Source organism: Apus apus, chromosome 12, assembly GCF_020740795.1.
Source record: "Apus apus isolate bApuApu2 chromosome 12, bApuApu2.pri.cur, whole genome shotgun sequence".
Taxonomy (NCBI): domain Eukaryota; kingdom Metazoa; phylum Chordata; class Aves; order Apodiformes; family Apodidae; genus Apus; species Apus apus.
In genome coordinates this window covers 5,248,399-5,265,615 of record NC_067293.1, presented here as the reverse complement: position 1 = coordinate 5,265,615, position 17,217 = coordinate 5,248,399, and the positions used below count along the sequence as shown (strand labels likewise).

At 49.6% G+C, this 17,217-nt stretch overlaps 1 protein-coding gene across 2 annotated transcripts in view; it reads right to left on the bottom strand.

The window, feature by feature from the left end:
- Positions 1 to 4,607, bottom strand: part of LOC127389688 (gamma-aminobutyric acid receptor subunit beta-4) — a 69,110-nt gene extending 64,503 nt beyond the window's left edge. For both annotated transcript variants that reach the window (XM_051630423.1, XM_051630424.1), the window contains exons 1-2: positions 4,149 to 4,607; positions 32 to 120 (exon numbers count right to left, since the gene is read on the bottom strand). In XM_051630423.1, the coding sequence (XP_051486383.1) occupies positions 32 to 120; positions 4,149 to 4,228 (169 nt within the window). In that variant the 5' untranslated portion in view covers positions 4,229 to 4,607. The remainder of the gene's footprint in view (positions 1 to 31; positions 121 to 4,148) is intronic.
- Positions 4,608 to 17,217: the final 12,610 nt, after the last annotated feature.

The window sequence follows — 17,217 nt, the reverse complement described above, 5'->3', positions numbered from 1 at the left end:
CCCTGCTCCCCACGAGCTGCCATCACCATACCTCCAAAGTCAGGCCTGAGGCGGACGTCATAGCCCTTCAGTAGTTTGTCCACAATCTCTTTCACCACAGAAATATTCCCAGTGGATGGGCTGAAAGACAAAAGAAGAGAGTCTTCGTCATCCCATGTGCCTCTGGCCCCGCAGAAGCGGGTCCCAGCTGGGCAGCTCTGCTGGAGCCCCATGGCACCACAGTGCCTGCGTGTGCTGCAGACACTCCAGTCGCAGGCAGAGCTGCCCCATTTCCTTCCTGCCATGTATTTTCTGTCCCTGGCACAGCTCTTGGCCCCCAGCCTGCACACGAGCCCCATGGGATCCAGGGATCCTAAGCTGTCCTTGGGGGTGGCACAGAAGTGTCAGCAGGTATTTTGGCTCCTGTTGCGCAGCTCACCCTGACTCCTGGGTATTCCAAACTCCCCCCTCCCAAGCTCCCTCCTGGTGTGTGCCTGCATCCCAGCTGTTCCGCTGGGCTGGTAACCCCTCAATTCAAGCACCACTCACCACCCCAGCCACTGCCCCGCACACTCAGGGCGCTTCACTGCACCCTGCCCATAGGTGGGTGCACACACAGAGAGAGGCAGAAATTATACTTTCTGTTCCACCAAGGTGTACCTGGGGTGGCTGTGGCCTCTCTTGCAGGGCTCACTCCCCTTCCCCTGTCATGCTGAGCACGTGCTCTCAATCTCACACTGCACAGCATGGACCTGGCACGCACTGAGGTCCCCATTACACAGGGTCCTCCCCAGCAGGCACCCTGCACTACCACACACCCCAGGGCAACCTCTGCTTCTCAGTGCGCCCAGGTATTCCTTCATATTATTGAAGTAAAGGCAAAAAGCAGCACTCCTTTTGTCTTATGGCCTCAACGTTCAGCTGATCTTTTGCATGTAAAAAATCATTTTCTGTCACTCAGCATCACCATGACTTCTTAGCAACACAAATCAAGAGACAGAGACAGGGAAGAAGAGTCCATCTTTTGCTCTCCATACCAGGGCAGTGACCCTTTCCCTCCCAGCCCTCTGAATTGCACACAGGGAGGGCAACCTCCCAAACACTGACCCAGCTCCTCCAAACATTTCAGCAAGAAGGGAGCTCCCTCTAATAACAGCTCAAGAGCCACAGCAAAACTGAATGTGGGAAACCAGAAAGCAGAAGATGGTAAAAATATTGAACCTATTCAGTGTTGCAGGGTATATAGGTTTTCTGCCTGAAAACCCAGCCTCTGTGCCACCCTCATCCCCTACTTTGCATGAGAATAGGGACTCTGCCTGTGACAACTGCTGCTCTTTGCAGTCACCCACCACAACAGCACCTCGTCCTGTCAACACCGCCTCCCACATCCACCCAAGTGAAGCTGGAAAGCTGCACCACAGCACTACATCTGCCAGCCCCAGGTCTTACTGGATACTGGGGTTTGCACTGACATGTCCAAGTGCCTGCACAGACAGACAGACTTGCATGCTCCCCTGACTGTACAGAGGATGTACAGACTCCCTGCCTGAGCACACAGACATGGAGACAACATGAAAGCACTGGAGCTCTAGGGTACAGCATTGAAACATGCACAAACATGTGTGTGCATGGGTGTGACCACATCCAAATCTCTGTGGAGATGGCTGTGGGTGCAGATCTTGCTCCATTGGGTTATGAGAGATACTGGGCTATGGACACAATTTATGCAGGAGCACAAAAACAGGCATTTGTGGGTGCCTGAGACTGAGTTCCCAGATGCCCAAACTCACTGTACAGGTGTGGGTGGGGGCATGTGGGACCACTAGGGAGTCTGGGCATGTGTTAAGACTCTGGATGCACGGGCTGAGTATGTGCAGGGATTTCTCAACCAAAGAAGGATGTGCAAATGTGAGACAGCACACTTCCCAGGCCTGGCTTTGGTGCATGGACAAATCATTCAACACTTGCACTGAGAGGAGAAGTATCTGAGCTGTGTTCCTCAGCATGCACCTCAGGGGAGTACAGGTCTTCATTGGGTTGCTTTAATCACTGTAAAAAGGCCAGAGAGGTGCACACAGGCGGATAATTTCCTAACACTGTGTCTAGGCTTGGAAGGTCCACTTGCACCTGTGGATTTCTATGCAGGTATCTGAGGTATTGCAACATGCACATGTATGTATGCTCACTGTAGATTGATAGTCTGCACCAGCATTTATTCATCTCTAGGCAGTCATTCCCAGGTACATAGTTTTCCATATTGATAGCTTTCCATATTCATGATATAGACACTGTATTTCTCAAGGGATTTAGACACTTCTGTTTAGCTTCACACAGGACATAAACTCAGGAAGCAGTGTTATCTCCTCAATATAGGCAAGGAAATCGAGGCAGAGACAGTAACCAATGTGCCAAGGGCACTGCAGAAAGGGGCAGAGTGGGAAGTGGGATACAGGGACTCTTTCCTCCTAATCAGCTACAAGTCATCCTAGGGAGAGCATAAACTGGCATCAAGATTGAGGCCAAAGCCTCTTGCCTCTTGAAGCTCCTTTTGATCCAAAAAGCCACATCCCTTCTGCTGAACAGGCAAGTTGTGCATTTGCCCAGCTGTGGGTGAGCAGCTGCGTGTAAGTGCTATTCCTGGCAAATGTGGGTCTGTATCCGCTTAGGGAGCACGTACATCCAGCCTGTGAACTGAATTTTTGAATTCTGTGTCCCTGACGCTGGGTGGGTGTGCATGTGCTTTGCCTACATTTGCAGCCAAACATCTACATACATGCACACCCTGCTGCTGGCTGGGGGGTGTGGGAGTAGTTGAAGGCATGTGCACATGGGAGAGCGTTGTGTCTCCAAGGTGTGCACAGATATACATGCAGACTACAGGCAAATATCAGTCCTACACATAAGCAGATATAAACACACATGCAAGGACACATCTGAGCAGAGGCTTTTGATATGGATAGCGCTCTTTACACATTTGCCTGGGTACTGTCTCTAAGCCAGTTTGTGTGTATGTCCACAGCCACCGGAGCCATGCGTGAGCGGTGTGGGTAAGGTGGGCACGAATCTGCGCATGTGCGTGTTTATAACTATGGGAACATAAATCTTGGCACACACAGATCTGCAAGCCTGTGCACAGACCTGCATGTGTGCGTCAGGAACCCACTGCTCGGCATGCATGGGTGAGCAAGGAAATGCCACAGCTCCCTCCCCAGCAGACTTCATGCACACCATCAGCACAGAGGTGCAAACCCACCTGCCCGCCTGTGTGAGAGGGGAAGGGGAGGAGGAGTAGGCAGCGCCACTCCTGTGTGTGAAGGCAGTGGGCAAGCACCTGTGTCGGAGCAAACAGGTGTGCTCTGTGCACCTTGTCCAGGCTGGATGGGTGCCTGCACCTCTGGTTGCTTGGATCACTCAGAGTGCTCGAGGCACGTACCGGGAACAGCTGCAGCTTGAGCATGCGGCAGTTTAGTGCCAGCAGTGACACGGCTACACGCAGAGCAGGTGAAGCATGTTGTGCTCCGTAGGTGTGCTGTGTACACGTGTGTGCACCCCGAAGGGTACGGCTGAACGCGCACACGCGGGGATGGGTCTGCACGGCTGGCACCCACGGATGATCATGTTGCATGCCATAAATCTCCATGGAAGCACAGACATGGGCATTGCCTCCCGCACACCGCAGAGCCAGGGCTGTGGTACAGGCACACTTGGATGTGAGTGTGGCTGTGCGTGCGCTGTGTGTGTGTGCAGACACAGGCACGGCCAAGGCAGCCCCGAGCCGGGGTGCGTCTGCACACAGCCCGGTGCCACGCACTCCCTCGGCTCCTACGGACACCATGTTCCCCAGAAAAATGCTTCATTTTGCCATTTTCTCTCAGGTCGCATACGGGGGTGGAGGGGAAGGGGGGGATGGAGGGGGAAGCGCTGCAAGTGGGCTGCGAGGTGGGCTGCGTCTGCAGAGAGCCTGCTCCACATCTCATGTCTGAGCATCCCTCTCCTCCCCCTGGAATGACACGGACCGGGAAATAACAACAGCGTGCAGCAGGGAAGCATTTTGGGGGAAGAACCCCCTCCCCTTTCCCACATACAGATCAATGGAGAAAACCCCAAACAAAACAAACAAATCCTGTATCAGCCCCCCTATCCCTGCAGCCTGGGATTGCAATCCTTACCTTTGCGCACAGCAGGCGAGACAAAGAGCTGCTAAAGCAGAGACAATTCCACTCAATCTGTCTGCCTGAAATGTCCACATTTCCACAAAGACGAAAGATGAAAAAAAAATCTTTGGAGGGGAGGGGAAAGAAGGATGGGTCTTCCGAAATCCCCCTCCAAAAAAAAGGGGGGGGGGGGGGAGGGAAAAACGAAAACAACCCCCCCCAGTGAATGATTTCCTAGAGAAATAGAATAATGAAAAAAACCCTAAAAAATGTGGGGGAAAAATATCCCCCCCCCCCCTCCTTCAGTGCCAGTCAAAGAAGTCGTTTCTTCTTCCTTTCAGCATCCTCTCAACAAGAGACATCCTCTGGCAATGGAGAAAATCCCAAGAGAAAGAAAAATAAAATGCCCCAAAATGGGCTCAGCAAAATGTGAAATCGAATCTCACAGGTAACGCAGAAGATGGAGAAGAAGAAAGAAAAGGGGGAAAAAAAAAAAAAAAAGAAAAAAAAAGGGAAAAAAAAAAAAAGGAAAGAAAAAGAAAGAACTCAGCGTCCCCTGAGCACTCCACTTGGATTATTTTTCCTCCTGCTCTTTTGCCATCCAGTTCTGCAGATGTTGCATGGCTCCTGCTACCCACCTTCACAGAAGAGGAGGAGGAGAAAGTGTGTGTGTGTGTGTGTGTGTGTGTGCGTGAGGGGGGAGGTGTGAGTTATCTAGCAATATGATTTTATTCTGGATTTTACCTACTTACTCCCCCCTCCCTTCTTATCTTCTGAGGGGGAAAGGGAGGCAACCCAACCCCACTGTGATGTTATTTTATTTTAGGAAAATCGCAGGCTCGTCACTTGGAAGGTTTGGGGCTTTTCTGAAAGGGTTAAAAAAAGGAAAAACAAATGCAAGTCAGTAAATAAATACATATATATATATATATATGGATGTGTAGAAAATAAATAAATCCCTGTCTGCAGAAAGAGCTGCTCTCCGAGGGAGGACTGGTCTCCCTAGTGCTGTTGCCGCAGCTCCTGTGGAGTTTTGCTGCTCATTGCAAAGTCACAAGAGGAGGGGAGGAGAGAGGGAGTTTGTGGATGGGGAGGGGGACTCTCCGGCAAATTGGGATCCTGACGTCATGGCTGACAACATTAACCCCTGCTGGCTTGCAGAGGGGATTTTTTTTTTTTTTTTCTTTTTTCTTATTTCCCTGGGAGGTGGGAGCAGGGGAGAGGATGGGAAAGGTGATGGCATTTTGGCAAGCAGAGGGATGCGTCTGGACAAGTGCACAACTTGCTCAGCTGCAAGCACTGATGAGTGCTATGGTTGCCTGAAAGAGTGTGATCAGCAAAGGCTGAGCTTCTTTTTCAACCACAGACATAAAAAAGAAGGTAATTTACTGAGAGGCTCTTTATGCTACAGGGCAGAGTGGCCTGGTGGCCTCCTCCTGGGGAGCTGGGGAAGATCTGAAGCCACTGGTGGGGCTGGAGACTTCCCCAGGCCAGGGAAGCCCAGCTCAGCAGGGATGCCTGGCTTTCCCTAGAGGGTGCTGTGCTATGGGTACAATAGAGTCTGTGGGAAAAGGGAGCCTGAGCTTCCAGAAATGATGCTGAGGATCAGCCCCTGGTGCTGTGGTTCTGCCTGCTCAAATTGTGACAGCAACTGCAACCTTCACAGTCACAATCTCCTGTTCACCACCTTCTGATCTGTACCTTAAAAAAAATACTAGAATTAAGGAACTCTATATCTCTACATAAGGCACGCAGCAATTTATTTCCATAGAGGAGTTTTCCTAGGAAAAAGCAGAGACACAGCAGCACTTAGAATGCAGAGCAGAAGCCATGGCCCAAGGAGGAAACACCCAAGCTCTGATGTCAGGACTGTCCCAGATACCATCTCCTCTGTACCTGCCTGGCAGCTCAGAGCAGACCTAAGCAGGTATGTTTCCCTTCCCCTGGTGCTGGCCAACACTTGTGTGTGGATGGTCACTTGTGAGCAGCTGGTCCTGCTGTTTCCAAAAGGCAGTTTGTCTCCTGTGTGGTCAAGTGTGGCTCACCCAGAGTGCCTGGCTCCAGCCAGCCATGGCACAGATATACTAGGGTCCTGCAAAATGTCCCCATGTGCACATGTACCACCAGGAGCCCTGAGCACGGGGGGAGCTGCCTTGGTTCCCCTCACCACCGGCTGCTGTACACATAAGGCATTTACCTCATCTGCTGCTGCCAGAGCACAGGTCTCTTGGCAGCAGTGTGTTCCTGAAGCATTTATACTGAATTAAGCTGCTGGGTACCAGGGAGAAGCTCTTGGGGAGCTTGGCATTTGCCTCTGCCAAGGCTCTGGGCACCAGAGGCCTCATTTTGCCCCTCCCAGGCCCTTGCACTCCTCCTTTTTCAGGCCCCTTCGCACTGCTCTTTCCCACCAGCTGTGATTGTATGTTACTGGCAAAAAGGTAAGTGGAAAGCAAATGTCAGAGGCATACATGAAGAGGAAAAATTATACTCACAAATGTGACATTTGTGCTTTCAAGTTCACCCAGTCAGGAGCAGAAACCGTGTCACATGAATTATCTGACCACTCAGCCACAACGGGAAACTTTGGGAAGCCGATTGCTGAGCAGTGAATGCATTCAAAGAAGCTGTTGTGTGCTCCTGAATAATCTACCTGAAGCCATGTTCATGAATAAAGGACTGCTTTGGAATTAGTCACCCGTCTCTGCTGAGCCTCATTAAGGCTGTTGCACGTTGATACATGATGATGCTCACTGAAGTGTTTGCTTTCTGCTCTCTGGAAGATGGGCATCCTCAAACCCCACTCCAAATGCTGGGTCTCCCTCCCCTGCTGGGGGCTGTCTGCTCTCCTATGAGCTCCCAGCAGTACGTTTTTCTCCAGTTCATATTTTGAGTCTGAAAAGAGCTGTGAGAGGCTGATGGAGATGATGTGCTGTGGCTGTAATCACCCTGAAGAGGCCATAGAGGATTTTGTTCATGGCCATTTGCTGTCCTCCACTATTAAATCATTCATTTTCACTCCTCTCTCACTTGTTGCTATGCTGCAAGCTCCACACACTGACCTCTCTTCTTATCCTGTAGCCACCACTGACTCCAAGTTGCAGTCAATGTGGAAGTGATGTGCCAAAAGCCTTTAGAGATCATGGCCCTCAGTCTACAACCAACAGAGACAGTGCCATTTCCTTTTTTACTTTTTATTTTCCCCCTTCATTTTTTTTCTCCACTGTGTCTAACAGTTGAGCACTTTCTGGGCTTTCATCTGTGTCATGCCTCCATCTTTGGGTTCATGGCAAGGAAGAGAGGATCAGTGGTGTCCTGAGGGGTTTGCATGAGTGAAGCAGTGAGACAGTGAATCAGATCGTCTCTACCTTTTAGCAAAACCAAGGAAAAAGGTGGAGGCTGAGCTTTTCCAGCACCAAGGCATGCTTTAGATCTCTTCTCCAAGCATGAAAAGGTATTCAGCAAATGGATTCTGGCTAGATATTTCCGTAGAAAGTATCCAACGTTAGGAAATACCAGAATTGGAACAAGCACTTGGAAGCATCCAAAATACAGCTCTACCAGTACCACTTAGATGTGTCACCTCCTGCCCTGGGGAAGTGCCATGTGTCCCTCTCACAGCAGGAGGGAATAGGGAGCTCTTTCCCTTGCCATTACAATTATCACAGGTGCTGCATTTTCCAAGGGCTTGCCATCAAGGTGGAAAATCTTCCCAGTCCCCTGTCCCTGCTGGCAGGATGGCTGAAGCTTCTGTCAAGGCAACAACTCCCAGCAGAAGATGGTTGTTCTTCTGAAGAAGAAAAAGGAGAAGAGAAAGCAAAACAAATCAGGCACTAAACAAGAAGTGCTAATGTAATAGAAGATCTGCAGGAAGGGAGAAAATAATCAGCCTGAGCTGAGACTCCTGTGTTCAAAGTGGAAGACACCTGAAAATAAACGAAAAACTCATGAGGCAGAAACAGAGAAGGGCAGAGGCAAGGGAAGCTTTTCCATCTGGTGTAACACACAGCCTCTGCCTCTGCTGCAGTTGCATCCAGGACTGAACTCACCAAGCCAGAAACCCTTTGCAATTCCTGCTCTCGGATCCAGCAAGAAAGGTTTATCTTCCAGCTATCCTCCAGGACAAATGTTCCATCAGCAACAAACACCTCAGGGCTGTAAACACAAACTCCTGGTCTGTGACAAAGGCTGCTCAGGTTTGAGCTTAGCCCATAAAAGGCCCTAAGTGTATTTCTCTTCACATTTTCCAATGGAGCGGTGATGTCCTTTGGAACTGGCATTTCTGATTGTATAATGACTGGCAGTGTGAAGGGCCCAAGGCAAGGAAAAGGCCCTTCAGCCCCTGAAGACAATTAAGAAGTGCCAAAAAAGGCCTCCCTGCTCATTATGATTGATGATGGGGATCTGCTCTGACACAGAGCGTGTCTGTTGGGCCCATGTCTCCCATGAGACATACCTGTTTTAGAGGGTGTAGGACCTCTCACTCCTAGGGATGATCCTTCCCATTTACACCAGCAACTGAACATCCTTCTGAGTCAAGGCTTCAGGTCTGAGTCGTGGCAATCCAACAAAAAGCACTGGAGCAGCAGTGAAATTAATTACAAGGATCTAGGTAAAAAATTCCACTCCTGACCACCACATGGAGGTGCGGATGGTTTCAGGTCCTCTTTCTCCTTGCTCTGAGGATGGCCAGGGCTCAACAAAATGACACAGGAGTCAGAAGGAGCTGAAAAACCCAGTTGCTGGTCCCCGCTGGCCACAGGGACAATGTGTTCCCAGAGCAGGTGCCACCTGGAGCTGTCTCCTCCCAAAGCCCTGCAGCATCCCCCACTTGTGCTGAGGGGCCACAGCAAATGTGATGAGAGAGACCATTCCTGCACACCATGGGGCACCTGCATTTGATTCCCTCATTAGCCTCAGGGAGGTCAAGTCCATGTCTCCTGCATCCCAGACACGTAGGAGAGGGCAAGTCCTTGTCTGTATTTTATCCCTTGACAAAGCTCATGATGGTGTCCTCCACAGTCAATGCCCAGGTGGATGGAGACAGCTGGGGCTCTCTCCTGTGTCTTTCCTTCTCAGCAAGGGCTGGTTGACTTACCAGCTCAGGACTTGCTTGCAATAAGTCCCCCTTGCACAGGACAGGCCATGCACAGGGGTCACACTCTGGACAATGGCAGGGAAAGATGGCCAGTGATGTCATGGGTGAAGGGCAATGTCAAGTGATGATGTCATGGGGGGAAACACACAGAAGGTGCCTGAGTAAGCACATTGCTGAAGGCAGAATCCCAAAGATGTGAGCTGCAGAGAGAGAAGCAAATGCATCAAGGCCCGAGGCTGATGACACCAGTAAAGCACCTTGGTGTCACACACATCGGGGTGCCCATCTGGGCTTTCGACTCTGAGCTGAGCTGAGAGACTACAAAGCTGCCCTCCAAGTTTCCAAGACTGAATGCAGAAGAAACAACCCTACTCTTTTATTCCTTATAAATTCCTGTTTCTATTATTCAGGTAGGAAAGTGAGGCAGATAATAGCTTAGTTACCTACCTACAACACACAATTTAAGTCCTCTAAAATTCCTGCCTCCTTTTTAACTATTAGAGTATTCTCTTTGTAGACAATTTTAAAATGCTGGACCTTCATATGACGACATTTGAGACCAACAAGAAAAGAAAGACAGCAAGAAAGAGAAGTTTTCCCCAAGATGATGCCTTTAATCAAGAGCCAGGACGTTGTCTGTCCAGAGGCAGCTCTGTGAGCCACCAAGAATGCAGGACAGTGCAGGCAGAGCAATGTCACATTGCAAGAGCTTCTCAGCCCCAGACATGATGGACTCGTGCAGTCGAAAAGGCAAAGGTTAGTTCTTTGGGTCTTTCAGTCCCTGGGATATTTCAGCTCATTGATGATTTTATAGAAGTGTTTAATATGTAGCTCTGGTTCAGGATGAAAAGTTAACACTTCTGCTGGTCAGATGTACAAAATACTTCCGATAAGGGAGGAGAGGCAGGTGCCATGTCTGTGTCCTGGGGAAGGCTCTAATTTTGTCCTGAGCTACAAAGACCATGGGCATGGGTGATTATTTATGTGGGGAGTGCAAAACTGGGTGGAAAATCTCCATCAGTGTCAGATGGCACCAATCCCAATGACTGTTGCCTCCAAAGAGATTCATGCCACAGTTGCACCTCCTTGAGGGAAGGTCCTTCCTATGTCCCTGTGCCTGGGGAGCAGTAGGCAGGGCCATGGACAACACCACAGCAGAAAATCCTGCCCTGTAGCACCACTCACCTGCAGCTTCCCAGTGTCACACCATGGCAGGAAGCTGCTCAGATCAGTCAATTCCCTGGAGCAGACCAGGAGTTACGTGCTGGGTTAAGAGGTCCCCACTGGTATTACAAGTGTCCCATTCCAAGCTGGGAGGTCACTGACTTCCCAAATTTGCTCTTTCTTAATTTTGACTGGACACCTGAGCCAACTAGCAGGCTTGTTTCTGTAATGGAAACAGTATACTGAGTGGTTTTTAGTGTGGGAAAGAAGGAGGACATTTCTGAAATGTGCTTTCTGAAGGATTAAGGTGCTTTGGGAAAGGTGTGCTTCTTCTAGGACTTCTCCTGCCTGGGAAGGGGTGTTGTGCTCCTCACTAACCCAGCATTTTATGTGAGACAATATTCATGTGTGGTTTTTCATGGTGTTTAACCACTGCAGTGGTTGCAAGGGGCTTTGGCTGACAGCTCTAAAACAGGTGATTGGGAGCTGAGTGACTTTTACGATCTGAAAAGGGTGATAATTATGCCAGAATTTGCTTTCAGGAGTGTTATATGGCTGTCATGAAATGCAATTTGTACATTATAGGATGGAAGACAGTGAGACATGTCTTGTTCCTGAAACAGGTTGGGAAGTCCATCAGCCTGCTGACAACAAGCTCATGTCATGCCTCAACCTCTGAAGTAATTTTAGCATTCACTCTGTAGATGTGAAAACAAAACTCCCATGTCAGTCTGCAGACTGTTCTGTGCAGGCTGAAGGTGGGGCACCTGTTACACCAATCCCTGTGGGAGACAAGGATCATGCCAGTGTTTCCTTGCTCCTGAGCCTGGCCTGTTGGGCTGTGCCTGGAGGGAGCTGCTGCCTTCAAATCAAACTTTCCATGTGCAAAACTAGCAGATGGGGAGGTAAAAGGAGAGTTGCCTGTTGAGTATGGCTCTGCCTTGGAAGAGAAAACAACTGAGGTAGAGTCTGTGATCCCTCTTACACTGATAAGAAATTTGCATGATCAGAATCAGTGTCCCAGAAAACACAGCACTGGTCCCACAGGTTGGCAGAAGTCTTGTTGCCCATCCCTTGTGACTACAGCATGGGAAGTAGATGTGAAGTGCAAGCAAGCTGCTCAGGAGTGACAAGAAATCCATGGTTGGTCCCAGCAGGAGTTACAGGTGTCTTGTCTCTGTCTTCACCACTACATCTGTCCCAGTTTTCCTGCTGCAGGCAGAGCAACACCCCCAGCAAAACGAGAAGCCAACAGTGACTGCTGGAAACCCCTCATTGTCTCAGACCTGCCAGTCATCATGTCTGTCAAGTCCCTTTTGGAAGAACAGGAGGAAAAACCCCTGAACATACAGTTTGTTTGGAAGCTTGAGAGTGAAATCTGTGTGATGCTGTGTTGCCTGGCAACAGGCTGGGAGTGATGGAGCACAGAGCAAGTCTTCTTCAAGGCTCTTCTTGAGAGGAGCATCTGTGTTCAGCTCTGGGGCCCCTCTCCTATGAAGCACCTCTCTTAGGAAGACAGGCTAAGAGAGTTGGGGTTGTTCAGCCTGGAGAAGAAAAGGCTCCAGGGAAACCTTCTAGCAGCCTTCCAGTACCTGAAGGAGGCCTACAGGAAAGCTGGGGAGGGACTTTTTTTTTTTAGGGGCCTGGAGTGACAGGATGAGGGGAAAGGTTTTAAACTGAAAGAGGGGAGATTTAGGTTATACATCAGGAAGAAATTTTTTTTACATTGAGGGTGGTGAGACCTTGGCACAGGATGCCCAGGGATGTTGTAGATGTCCCATCCCTGGAAGTGCTTAAGGCCAGACTGGATGAGGCTTGGAGCAACTTGGTCTAGTAGGAGGTGTCCCTGCCCATGCAGGGGGGTTGGAACTAGATGATCTTTAAGGTCTCTTCCAACCCAAAGGATCCTATGATTCTGTGATCTCCAGCCACGGTGCCTACACATGTGTACATGTAGCAGAGAGGAGAGTATGATCCAGCAGAGAGGGACATACATGTCTTGGAGCAAAGGCACAGGCACAGAAACATGAGAAGAACCAAAAGGGAGATGAAAGTCTAATAGAGGGTATGGGAAAAGAGAAAAGTCGGAGAGGGAGAGATGGAACAAAAGCCCAGGGCACTCACTGAGCTGCAAGGGCTCTTAGCTGTCACCTCTCAGGTACAGCTGCAGTCTCTCTTCAGATGTGTCCTAGCTTTGAGCTGAAGAACTGCAGGAAAACACAGTTTTCCTCTGAGCATCAGTAGTGTTTCTTCACCTCTAAGGGATTCACGCCCTGCTGCCCTCACAGCCACCAGGGCCTTCAGACAAGTTTCAAAGTTGGTTGCATTGACTTGAGGTAAGGGACTTTCTTTCTGATCAAGGACCATCCACATGAGGCATCACTGGGAATAACACCACTTTTCAAACAACCCCCAAGCCCCAGTTCAGCTGTCCCAGAGGGACAACACTTGGGGTGCACAGAGAGTGTGAGTCTAACCTTCATTTCCTTTGTTTTTATTTTCATCCATGGTAAATGCTTTTGACCTGGTTAATCCCTCTCAAAGCCACTGGTCTTCCTGCACCTCTGTCCTCCCATTTGCACCTGCAACAACTTTTGGGGACATGGAGACCGGACAGGACTCCCTGCCTGAAGATGAGCTATGGCTCAGGGAGGGGTACAGCCAGCACCCAGGGAAGATCCCCAGGGAAGGCCACTGTGCCCACTGAAGTGACACTCAGTCCTTTCTTACCAGGAAATCCCAGCCAGTCAGCAGGTCACTCACTCACCTCCACTCATCCCTCCCCAGGAATGTCTGTCATCACCTTTACCTTGAGCATGGCACCATGAGTCCTACCTGCAGACCTCTGCCCCAAACATCCCAATGACATTTTCTGGAGTGCTCTTTCGTCCCATGAGTGAGGTTTCCCCACCTCCCTCTGCTTGCATTTCAGCTGGTTTTCTGCAGTGAACTGGACAAGAGCCTGAGAGCTCAGCCCTCCACACCAGTCCCCTGATGCCACACAAGACTGCCCCTGCACAAAACACCTCAGAAAATTATGTCAGCTGTCCCTTTGGCCACCCTCTGGCTTCCCCTTTTGCTTTTTTAGAGTAACCACACTATCTCAGTGTCCTCAGGAGGAGGCATTCATCCATGTTGCCTCTGGGACATATAAAACAAGGTATCTTGTTCACTCTCAGTCAGTGAAGGAGTAGTAGGGTTGTGATAGACTGTGGTTTTCCTGTGCTCAGCACTAGAGTCTTAATAATTAAGATAAACCTTTTAGCTCAGTTATTTCCATCCTGATGCTCTGCCACCCAGCTTAACTGAAAACTGCTGTAATAGGACTTCTACCTGGCAGGAAATCCCAAATCCAGCAGTTGATTTATCCCAACCAGGAAAGATGAGCAAAAATACTTTTTCTAAGTACAGATGCTTCTGAGACATTTGAGATAGAGTTTTGGTTTAGCTGCACATTTTTTGTCATTTCTAATATGAGGTACTAGTAAATTTAGACTGATAAGGACTGCAACACTTATCAAAACAAAGTCCATTACAATCTTCTGTCATGAGTATTGAGGGAAAAAATCATTCTCTCTCCACAGAACATTTCCATTTCATACCATAGGTGTTTTCTCAGAAAATTTATCTATAGCTTTCTCTTTAAAAATTCAGGTTCAACAGAGCAGCCAAGAGAGCAAGGGGAGGCAGCATTCCTTGGGGCTGGTGCTTGCAGGATGAAGCAGCTGCGAGACCAGGACATGCACTGGTCACATTGAGTCTTCTGTGTCAGCTGTGTTGCTGACCATGTCTGTCCTTGCCAGACCCTAAGCTTTGTAAGGAAAAGAACTTTAAAGAGCAATGCCCAGAGAATGTGACATAGAAGAGGTTTACAGCATATTCCCTTTGCAGGGTGGAGAGGAGCTATGGATCCTTTCTCAGTCATCCTCATCCTGGGCTGCTCTCCCCCTCACTCCGCTGCCTTTTTCTCAGGCAGAATAGTCTTGTGTCAGGAGAGCTATCTATAATTGAAGCAATAACTGAAACATCTGATTTTCCACCAGCCAACACCTCCTGCTGCAGCTAGCACCAGCCTAAAGAGAGTGCAAAGACATGACACTTTAGTAGCCTGTTACATTTGCTTTATGCTGGTGCCAGCTGCTGCAGAAGGTAGTAGAAAGTGATTGGAAGCAGGCAGAAGAGGTTTTGGGAAGCTATTAACATCAATTCAGCCATAGCTCACAGGTACTGTCCCCTGAGGAATGGATATAGGGGTGCCAGCCTTCTCAGTGCCTGCCCATTTTTTTCTTCACCAAGTTGCTTCAAATTAAATCCATTCAAGTTCCAAACTCGTGTTTTCTGTGCTCACCAAATCCATTGAGGGGAAATGTTTCCATCTAAACAAAGTCCACAGGGAAAACTAACTTTTCCAAAGAAACTGCAGGGAGGCAGAAGAACAAAGCAACTGGAAGGGGAAGCAGAAAGCATTCCTGTAATGCTGCTTGGTGCAAACCTCCTCTAGGAGGGAAAGACAGTTTCCTTTATGAATGGGAAATAAGAATGGCCACAGCATTCAGCCTTCTTGTGGAATGTGCAGGCAGGGGCTTGCAGGCAGGAGAAGCAGCCCAGGCAGGGTCTCTGGGCTGTGCTTTCCTGGGACCCAGCAAACCCTGGCTGGGTCAGTGATGGTTGCTCACACTGGGGTCTTACTGGCCTCTGCCACATTTCCACTGACTGCCATTTGACCCTGAACTCCCACTTCTTGGAAACTTCATCTTTCTCTTTGGTTGCTTTGGACTTCCTGGTCTTCATTTGCAAACCAAGAAGCTGTAGGAGGTGACCTGAGGATAGGCTAAAAAGCAAATATGGTGTGGTACATATTTGGCTTGTCATGACTTTCCAAAGCCAACAGCTAGCCATACTGGGCTTTCAGATACCAGCCTTGCATTTTGTTTTGTGTCTTTAATTGAATAAAAGCAAATCCCACTGCTGCAATCCCTGGGGACCCCAGTGGAAGTGTACTGCGAAGTCTAAAAACCCCACAGCTCAAAGCTAAATCCAGACCTTCACATCTTCTTGCATCCTCCTCAAAGGAGGACACAGCACAACACTGCCCACACTGAAGTGTGGTGACCTGTATTTCTGCTATCCCCTTCCTCCAGTCTCTGTTACCTAGATCAGGGGCCACTTTTCTTCCGTGGTTGGAATGGACAAAGCACTTTGTAGGCATAACCCTAAGGGACAGCCTCCAGAGGCAAGCCCAGGAGCAAAGACAGGACAGTGTCCACAGGGAATCTGCACCTGGTAAGCAACATCCCAGGAGAAGCAGCAGCTTCCCAGCCTGCTTCCCAGCCCACCAGCCCAGCTTCTGGATAGAAAGGAAGACAGCCTGGTGTGAGCTTGGGACTAGGCACCAGATCCACTGTTTCCCTGTCCTTGGAGCCAGCCAACACCCTGGAGAGGCTGTTACCTCCTGGTGGTGGCGTTCACATTTACATCCACAATTCTTCCCCATGCATCTTTGCCCGAGGGGAAAGAAGCCAAGCTCATCAAACTTCCCCTTCTTTGTTTCCTGACAAGCCTTGCAGGACACCTCCCTGGGAAGCTGGTGCTTCAAACATGGTCTAAAAGAAACCATGCTGGCTGCAGGCTGGGCAGCCTGGCTCCACAGTGCCTGGGCTCCCCACTCCTGGGGAGGAGGAGTGCACAGAAATAAGCAGGCTTGGCCTGACCCAGGAACTCCCTCCAGCCCTGCACGCTCCCCTGCAGCATCAGGGAGGGCACAGACACGGTGAGGCCCTGGGGGGAGTGGAAGAGCTCTTTGCTGTATTGTATCTAATTCACAGTGGAAGCGCAGGGGTCAGGAGAAGGCTGTTTTTCATGCTAAGATGTCCTGATTAAGTCAAGCGCTGATGATGACATCTTAAAGGGGCTGACGAGGGGTAAATCATCTCCTAGAACTGGAAGCTCTGGGGGAAAACTACCAAAAAGTACCCTGGTGAGGGGTCAGCATCAGCCAGGCACCCGCATGTCCCTCCATCACTAGCCTGCTGCCCCCAGGAAAGCAGAGCATCCCCTCACGACTCAGGGATGACAGCCTCTGTTGACATGGCAACGTGGGATGCTGCAGCAGGGACAGCCAGGCAGGAGTTTGCAATTGGCAGAACGGGGAAATGTTTGATAGATTAAAAAAACAGCAACCACACGCACTCTTCCTCTCTCCCTCACTCCCTCACTCACTCACTCCACCTTGTGCTGTCAAGTTGAATAACGATGTTATTGTGGTGGGAGAAAAACAGTATCACTTGTGCCCCGGCTGCCAGGAGAGGGGCAGGAGAGGGTTTAACCACTCCTCTTCTTGGTATCTCCCCATTTTCTTCCCAAAATCTCTCCTGGAGAGGCAAAGCCAAGTAGCCAACAGGAGAGCTGGGGTGCAAGAAGAAGACCCAGGCTCTGTTTGTGCAGTGACACCCCACGAATCTCATTACCACCCTGGATTGCTTTACCCTCTCCTTTACAGGATGGGATGGGTGACTCTGAATCACATTTTCTTTTTTTTTTTTTTAGTGATTCCAGATTCTGGGCTTTTCAAGCATTAGGTAATTCTTGTTCACTGTTAGAAATCATGTGGAGTATTCCCCGAGGAACAGAGAGGAGTGAAGAGGTGGAGGGGTTAAAAAAGCAGGTGTGTCTGCGTGGCCTGAACCTTCACTGCTTCCACACAGGATCTCTGAGGTGCTGGAGAAGACATCAAGTCTCAACATAAATGGCAGCTGCAGCAGTCCCTGTTCCCACCCTGGAGGTGACCTCCCAGCTCAAAGGGCTTTATCCACGTGCACTTAACTT